This window comes from Antrostomus carolinensis, unplaced genomic scaffold (assembly GCF_000700745.2).
Source record: "Antrostomus carolinensis isolate BGI_N321 unplaced genomic scaffold, ASM70074v2 scaffold13349, whole genome shotgun sequence".
Lineage (NCBI taxonomy): Eukaryota > Metazoa > Chordata > Aves > Caprimulgiformes > Caprimulgidae > Antrostomus > Antrostomus carolinensis.
The window spans coordinates 21583-30131 of NW_010339295.1; the positions used below are offsets into that span (position 1 = coordinate 21583).

Below are 8549 nucleotides of genomic sequence, written 5' to 3' on the forward strand. Positions count from 1 at the left end.
AAAATCAGGCAGCTCAGAAATCCCACAGGGCAAGGTGTGCTGACTCTGCTGCTCAAGGTGCACTAAAGCAATTCTCAATTCCTCACTCCAGCATCGTTGGCTTGTTTTTCCCCCCTTTCCTTTGCTCCTCAGAGCATCCCTGAAGATGGAAGGAACTCGGAGCACTGCAAGATCTATATAGCCACCCAAGGCTGCCTGCAGACAACAGTAAATGACTTCTGGGCCATGGTGTATCAGGAGAACAGCCACGTCATTGTCATGACAACCAAGGAGGTGGAACGGGGCAGGGTGAGCACTTTTGGGGCACTGTCCTCAAGCCTGAATGTTATCTGCTTCTTGTGCCAGGCTCTTTGTTTGGACACAAGAACTAGTGCTAAAGCCAGGTGTCCTGGTGAAGGGTTTAGAGGGGAAGCCATATGAGGAGAGGCTGAAGTAGCTTGGATTCTTCCGTCTGAAGAAGAGGAGACTGAGAGGAGATCTCATCGTGGTCTAGAACTTCCTCCCAAGGGGAGGAGGAGGGGCAGGCGCTGATCTCTTCTCTCTGGTCACCAATGCCAGGAGCAGAGGAAATGGCAGGAAGATGTGGCAGGGGAGGGTGAGGTTGGCCATGAGGAAAAGGTTCTTGAGGCAGAGGGTGGTGGAGCACTGGAACAGGCTCCCCAGGGAGGTGCTCATGGCACCAAGCCTGACAAGATTCCAGCAGCATTTGGCCAAGGCCCTCAAGGACATGGTGTGAATGTTGGGGTTGTCCTGTGCAGGGACAGGAGTTGGACTCGATGATCCTTGTGGGTCCCTTCCAACTCACAACATCCTGTGATTCTGTTCTATGATTCTATAAGACAGCTCTACTCAGAAGGCTTCTCTTGTGTTGGCAAAGTCACTATAGCAAAGAGAGGATGGGCTGGAGGATGGGACTCTTTTAAACCTCCTAAAGTCTCTCCTTTAAACTTCTACTCTGGGGCTGCACACCCTTTGAATGCAGCAGCATCCCTGAGCAAGGATCTCAGGAGTTCATCCTCCAGTTTTGACTAAGGAGCAGCTCTCTGGTGTTCCTGCAGAACAAATGCTTCCGTTACTGGCCAGACAAGAGTTGCACCAAGGAATATGGATGCATCTGTGTGCGAAACGTGAGCGAGCGTGAGGCCCAGGGCTACTACCTTCGGGAGCTGGAGATCTTGCGGACGGACAGGGTGAGTCCTCTGCTGCTCTCTGCCTGTTGAGCTGGGAAGGGGCTGGTGCTGGAACCCCTAGGCACGGAGCTGTGGCTTCTCTGTTTATTTACTTAATGGTCCCACTGCTTAAGTTTTGGGCCACTTTGCTCTAGATTTGATAAAAAGAAAATGAAGCCTCCTAATAGGAGGAGTCTCTGATGTGGTGGTGGGTTTCTGCTCCTGCAGGATGAGTGTCCGAGACTGGTGAAGCATTATCAGTATTTTAGCTGGCCGGACCATGGGGTGCCCAATGAACCAGGAGGGGTTCTGAGCTTTCTGGACCAAGTGAATCGGGCACAGCGAAGCATTCCAGACACGGGGCCCATCATAGTGCACTGCAGGTATGAGCCAGTGGGCTGTCAGTGGGGCACTGCAGTAGGGATGGGTAGTAAAAATGTGTGTGTCTTCTTTCTCATTACACCTGCAGCTGGGTCATCCTGTGAGCTGGTGATGGGAAACTGGGATATAAATATACACATGGGAAAGTACAGCTCTTCTCCAGAGCCTCCCTGGTGATAGCACAGGGATGAACAAGCTGATCTGGAGCTGGTAGCTCTGATCTCCTCATGGTCAGCATTTGGCTGGATTTATCTTCTAGCAGCCATTCCAAAATCTGCCCAGGATGGAGCAGAGGTGCTGCAGATGAGTGTTGGAGCTGAGCTGGCTCACTCTGGTCAGTGTTTCCTCCTGTAATGTTTTTTTTCTATTTTCTCTTTCCAGTGCTGGAATAGGACGCACAGGCACCATCATAGTGATAGATATTCTGGTGGACATTATTCACAGGCAAGGTATGTCTTCCTGCCTGTCTCATGGCTTTCACTGTTTGCCTTGCTCTAACCAGTTATGGGGTAACCCTGCTCTTGTGCAAGCGGTGGGTACGTGATCTCCAAGCAGTGGGTTTAATTTGTCAGGGAAACCATGGGCACAGGCTTAGCCTGGATGCAGGGTGAGAAAGGGTTTTGTACAGTGCCCAGTTGCCCATTTCTCTGTTGGCCAAGAAATGCAGCTGTAACGTAATGAAATGTGAAGCTTCTCCAAATGGGTGTGCACATGGACAGCCCTCTGGTAAGGGAGATGCTTTCAGCAACACAACACAGGAGATCTTCTCGTTGGCATCAGTGAGGCAAGGATTTCAAGGTCTCCTGGACAACTTTATTTTATTGAGGGTGGGACAGGGATAAACAGGTCCAGTAAGAGTGTAACTCCAGTAGCCCTTTTAGAAATTATTCCCCCAAGGTCTTGTGTGTAGAAGGGCTGTCACCCTTACCTGTAATTCTGGAGCTGTTATGGAAATCTGTGGTATCTCTGGTCTGGGAGCCTTGAGGGAGGCGGAGCCTCTTCAGCAATGGTTGTATCTATTTCATAAACCATGCAAGGGTGGTAAGGCTGGATCTGCAGAACGTTGCCACAGAACAGACCTAATTTCCCATCCCTTTGCTGCAAGCAAGTCAGCCTTTCCTCAGCCGTGCTCAGTCTAATGAGCTTTGGCAGGGAATTTAAAAAAACATATTAAAATTTAAAATCTCCTGGGTACAGAGGTGCATTAAATCCTTTCACGATATTCCAGGGCTTCACTGACACTGTCTTCAGTAAAACAGTGAAAGCTTTCAAAGTTGTCATAAGAAAATAATCTTCCAACCTAATTCCCATTCCCTAAACTTCACCTTCTTGTTCTTGATCAGGTTTGGACTGTGACATTGACATCCCCAAAACGATCCAGATGGTACGCAGGCAGCGCTCGGGCATGGTGCAGACAGAGGCCCAGTACAAGTTTGTTTACATGGCTGTTCAGCAGTACATCGAGGCTGAGCAGAAGAGGTTGGAAGAAGAACAGGTGAGTCCCATTCAACTTGGTTGGAAAAACAAGAGCAGAACTTGACCCACACCAAACATCACTTCCACTCCCACCTTCTCCCTGGACCTCATGTCCTGTTGAAGGATATGGTTTAGTGGTGGACTTGGAAACATTAGGTTTTTGGTTGGATTCAATGATCTTAAAGCTCTTTTCCCACTGAAATGATTCTATGTTTCTATTCTATGATTTAAATATTGCCCTGAACACACGGAAATAAACCCAAACCCACTGCTCCCCTGCTGGCCTATGGGATCTTGTATGGCTTTCTTCTCGGAGTGGAGTTTTATTCTCCACTTTTTGCTTTCTCTTTCAGAGGAACAAAAGGAAGGAGCGAGACTACTTGAATATTGGCTACTCTCCTATGGAAAAAGGCAGAGCCAAAGGGCAGCCCCCTTCACCACGCGCCCAGGCTGTGTAAGCTGAATGTCTCTTTGCCAGGGCCAAGAACTTCTGCAGCAGTAGAGGGAACAGCTTGAGCAGATAACCCAGTATTTATCCTTTGCCAGCTGCCTCTCCCATACCTGAACCCTGACTATTTGCTGGCTGTCCTATGGAAATGGCTAAAAATAAACTGGTGATCCCACCAGGCTGTCCACAGTGGTGGGAGCAGCCCACCTTGCTTGTGTGGGCAGCTGCTTTGGAAAGGAGAGGAGATAATAGATCCCAGGCTTTAGTGAGTAATGCCCCAGATCCTGGGGAATGTCTCTGGAGAATCTCTGCTAGAGAATCAAACCGTGCTGCTGCCAATCAGGGAGTTTTACAGCAAAATCTGAAGGAAGAGGAGAAGAGAGCAGAGGGAGGTGGATAAGTAGCACGAGTTCCTTACATAAGCAGAGATAAAATACCCCAAATTATGCTTTTCCCTCTTGCTCCAAGTAACGGGATCCCAGTGAGTGGTGGAGAGAGGGTTATAAGTTGAAGGTGAGTGGGTGGGGACGTATGTCAGTTATATAATGTCAGAGCTTTGGGGCACCTTGAATTGCTGGATTGATTTTGAAAGAAGAGCTGGCTAGGCAGGAGCAGAGGAGGGGCTGTTAAAGTGGAGGCAGAAATGCTGTTGTTGGGCTCATGAAGAACAAAAAATCCAGCTGAAGAAGGCAAAAGGAGATGTCACACATTCATTTCTGGGTGTTTGGCCACTGCTGGAGTGCTGGTGGCTACTCCAGCTCTGTGGGAAGAGCCAGAGCTGGGCGAGCAGCATTAGTGCATTAGTGACCTTGCTTTCATGCGATGCTAAAGCTCAATCTGGATCCTTCAGTGGCATCAGGAACCTTCCAGCTCCTGCTGGACTCTGGAAATGTTTGCATCCTGTTTAAAATGCCCAACTTTGAAGGTGCAGCTCTGGATAAATGAGGGCAGGGAGGACTGTGTGGGACTGGGCCATGCAAGGTGAGCTCTTCATGGCTGGTGCTGTCAGCTCCAGAGAGCTCCCATGAGTTTAGCTTGAGGTTTCAAACCTGCTTTGGAGCTGGGCTTGATCATCTTAGAGGTCTTTTCCAACCTTAATGGTTCTATGATATTACCTTTGGAGCAGCCCTTAGATTTGGGAACCTGTTCCATTAGATTTTTGGAAAATCCAGAGAAATTGGGTCTGTAGAGAAAGTAAAAGTAGGAAATACCAGGGACTGTATCTGCTGATCCTGCAGAAGCTTTGCATCCATGAAAGGCTGACATGTGGAGGAAGGTTCAAGGCTCCATCCACAAGCTCTGTTTGACCCTAGGAGGGTTGGCCCAGCCAGAGGGAGAGAAAACAGCGAGCGAGTAACCTGATGTCATCCTACCTACAAGGCTGGGGAGGGAAAAAGGGAGCTTGGCTGGGCCATTACCTGCTTCCCACTGGCCACTTGCCTCTGGGAAAAGATCCAGAGCAGTGAGGCTGTTCATAACAAGGCTTTGTTTCTTGACAGGGTTGATGATGAATCAGCTTCCGTCTACGAGAACCTTAACATCAAAAGCCCAAAGGTTTCAGGGATGAGTAACACGGGGCGATAGAGGAGCCGGAGGTGAGCTGTACGGAGACTGTACAGGTAGGAATGCTTCTCTTGAGTAGCTGAGAGTGTCACCACCGTGTGTTTATGTGGCATTTGACCCAGCTCCTGCAGGTCTCTGTGGCTTTGCCTGCCTCAAGGAAGGCAGCTCTGCTTTGATGGAATTTGACAGAGCCTAAAGATGTGGCTGTGACCAGCTGCTGATGGGAGAACGGGGGGGAAATGGGGTAATGAGATCTCAACAGGAAAATGCGTTGACAGTGTGTTACCAGTGAGGGGGGAGAGCTGCTGTTCGGGCTGTTATGTCAGGAAACTGTCAGACTTGGAGAAGAAGTGTGCTATGCATGCAAACGCAGGAGAGACTTCATATGCTGGGGAGTCTCAGCTCTATAACCTCATCCATGCACTTTTCTCCTAGTTCTAAACCATGCCACCCTTTTTCCCTCTTGTTTTGGATACAGGATTTACAGTGTTTACGTCCACCCTTTCCAAGTTCTGCAACTGAGGACAATTTGGTTTTTGCCTGTCTTGCTTTCCCCGAGCACCTTGGATTCAGCGAGGAAGCGAGAAGCTGACTGGAAGAAGCAAGCAGAGTCTGCGCCTTAGAACATGCCTTGACCTAACTTATTCATGAGAAGGATCTTCTCCCGTTCTCCCCTGGATCAGTCGGTTGATATTTATGTGGAAGTGCCTCTGGACTTTCATTAGGGCATCAAGGCTCAGTTGTTGTTTTGTTTTGGTTTTTTTAATTTAAGATTCTTATTTTTTACATACAAATTGCTAAAAGGAACAGAAATGACTCTTTGTTTAGGAGCTTTCCCAGGGTGTTGCCCACTTAGGGCGTTAGTAAAATGTTAGTACACTTCAGTGTTTTCATTAGGTCAATCATTTCGAAGCTAGAAGTGTTTTTAGACTCACTCCTTGAGTAACTTTGCTGCCTGGGAGGGTGAGAAATAGAGAGCACTGCCTGGACCCAGGTATTTGCACCTCTAGATTCTTCTTCTCATGCTTTCTTTTGGCTGTACCAGCTCTAGATTTCTATGCAACCCTGCCAAAGCACACTGAGCAGTCCCTGCTGCTGGGGTACAGTGAGTGTGTGTGCGTGTGTGTGTGTGTGCCTGGGAGTCTGACAGCTGCTCTGCACGTGGATTTCACAGCAGCTTTGAGAGATGGAGGTGAGCATCTCCATCTTGGACTGTGTGGGTCTGAACATTGAGCAAAGTGAAATCCCACCTCACTGCTGGGTGCTGAAGTGTAAGAAAGTTGTGTTTTTAGCCACCCCGAGGAAGGAACAGCCTCAGATCTTCATCTGAGCTGAGCTTTCTGAGCTGGGCCCCTCTAAGCTTGAGGCAGCTCTGCCCTTACCTTGCTGCATGACCTCTTTTTTCCCTACCCCTTGCAACTCTCTGACAAGGCAAGTGTTGTGTCTGCTGAGTAGGGGTGTTGTAGGAGTGTTTCTGACTTGGCCAGTGCCATGAAGATGAGTGTGTCACTGAGTGGAATATTCCAGCTCTGTTGATAGTTCTTGAGTTGTGACTGCCAGTGCTTCCTGCTGTTCCAGCCTTACAGTCCTGCCAAAGAACCCCTTCCTGCAGGATCCATCAGCGTCTGGAGGTGTGCTCTGTGGGGAGCCTTGGGTCTAAGTGCCAGTGCCTGAACCTCCAGAGCATGCCTGGGGCTGAGGTTGATGTCCTCCTAGGTCTCTGTTGCAGGATGGACTTGCTGCATGGTTGGGGTGTTAGTGCCTGGAGTGCCAGCTCCAAGTGTGGAACAGAAGGGCTTGAACAAAAGCACAATGACCTACCTTGGCTGTATTTCCTGGCTGGTTTTTCTGATCCCTTGTCTCAGGGACAGGAGAACTGTTTATTTTTATTGCACTTTCAATAAATGTTGAATCTTCTCAAGGCTTCTTTTTTTTTTTTTAATATTCTCTCTTTTTAATTAGTTTGCTTTTTGAGAGAGTGACTGACAGTTGGTGTGGATAACGGGGCATCCTGGATGTCTCCCATCACCAAATGCTGCTGTTCAGGGACCTGTTTTCACTTGCTTTTAGTTTTCTTTTTGACTATGTATGAGGGAGAGGTTCAGCTGCGTGTTAGCTAAACTTTCAACCTTTGTTTCCAAGTACGTGGTGAGAAGGGGGAGTGCAAAGGGACAACCCCACCAGGATGCTGTGACAGACTTCCAGGAACAGTTGGAACTGTGAGAATATCTGTGGTCCATTTGCCACCATAACAAGAGATTTTTATGAGGCTGAAGATGATGTTTCCCTCTCCCCTGCCCTTAGGTCTTATCAGTGGGAGTAGAATGGTGACAAAGATGTAATGACAAAGCACTTCATCTCCACTAGTGTCTATTTGTTGGGCTTTGTCCCAAATGCACCTTGGGTGACTGGAAGTACCTTCTCTGCCTTAAATCTTGGAGTCGCTTTTTCCAAGAACAGGCTGAAGTTGGTGCTGTGAGGATGTCCTTTAGTAGCAAGCACAGGGGAACAGACAAGATGATACAAGTGACAATCCCCATCAAGCCCAATGACTTTGGCAGAAGTTGTTGCAGTGCCTGGAGTAGTTTCTGCAGAACATCTGGCTGGCACAGATAATCCCAGCCGGTAGCTGAATGAAAAAGGTGTGGGAGATACAGCACACGCAGCAGCTTTCCACGGAAGCTTTGCATAGCAACAGACTTGAGTTACTTCTGCTGTTGCCTCAGCCTTTTCTATTTCAAATTAAAATTTCTGGAAAGGGAAGCTGGAAGTGTCTTTCATCCAACTGGGAAGAAGCAAAAGACGAGCTGTCTTTGCAGCTTCTCAATTTTCAGGTCAAATCAGGTAAACACAGAGGGAAGTCACACCTGGGACAACACCACCTAGATGGTAGTAAGTATGAATTTACAGGATAAAGCTGTCCACGTGTGCAGGATTGTACAACGCTGGGACAGCTGATGCACGGGCCAGAGGACAGACGTGCCACCTGATGTGTAGCTCCCATGATCTGGGAATGTAGCTGGACTCAGGACTGTTAAGTGAGCACCTCCAACTGCAAGTAAGAAGGGAAATGTGGAGTAATTGCTACAAATTGACACCTTGTGTTGTATAAAACATAATTTAATACATACACGTATGGTACTTGCATACAATACTGTCTTACATCCATGTGTTTGAATAGAAAACATTTAATTGCAAGCCGCCTTCATCACGAAGGCTTTTATTAATCACTGTCAGAAGATCACTGCATTAAATAAAAGTAAAGAGTAAGCAACTGGCCTGTGTCTTAATACTGACACATTTTAAGATGAGGAGGGTAAAGCTGTCGAAAGATGGAACTTTTTTCTTTTTCTCAACAGTGAGAAGTATGAATGAAGTTCCCTGCTGAGGTAACTTCAGGAGCAGAGTTATTCTGCTGTGTCATGTGCCTAACAGAGCTCGATTCCTGCCTTCAAAATCCCTTTCCAGGTAGGGATGAGTGATTTTTAAACATCTTCTTTGGGGGAGGGGGG

General features: G+C 47.9%; 1 protein-coding gene across 1 annotated transcript in view; it reads left to right on the top strand.

The window, feature by feature from the left end:
• LOC104531019 (tyrosine-protein phosphatase non-receptor type 11) overlaps window positions 1–5058 on the top strand; it is a 16917-nt gene extending 11859 nt beyond the window's left edge. The window contains exons 8-14 of the mRNA XM_010175788.2: window positions 133–288; window positions 1059–1190; window positions 1398–1552; window positions 1932–1999; window positions 2894–3045; window positions 3380–3480; window positions 4974–5058. Coding sequence (XP_010174090.2) covers window positions 133–288; window positions 1059–1190; window positions 1398–1552; window positions 1932–1999; window positions 2894–3045; window positions 3380–3480; window positions 4974–5058 — 849 coding nt within the window. The remainder of the gene's footprint in view (window positions 1–132; window positions 289–1058; window positions 1191–1397; window positions 1553–1931; window positions 2000–2893; window positions 3046–3379; window positions 3481–4973) is intronic.
• Window positions 5059–8549: the final 3491 nt, after the last annotated feature.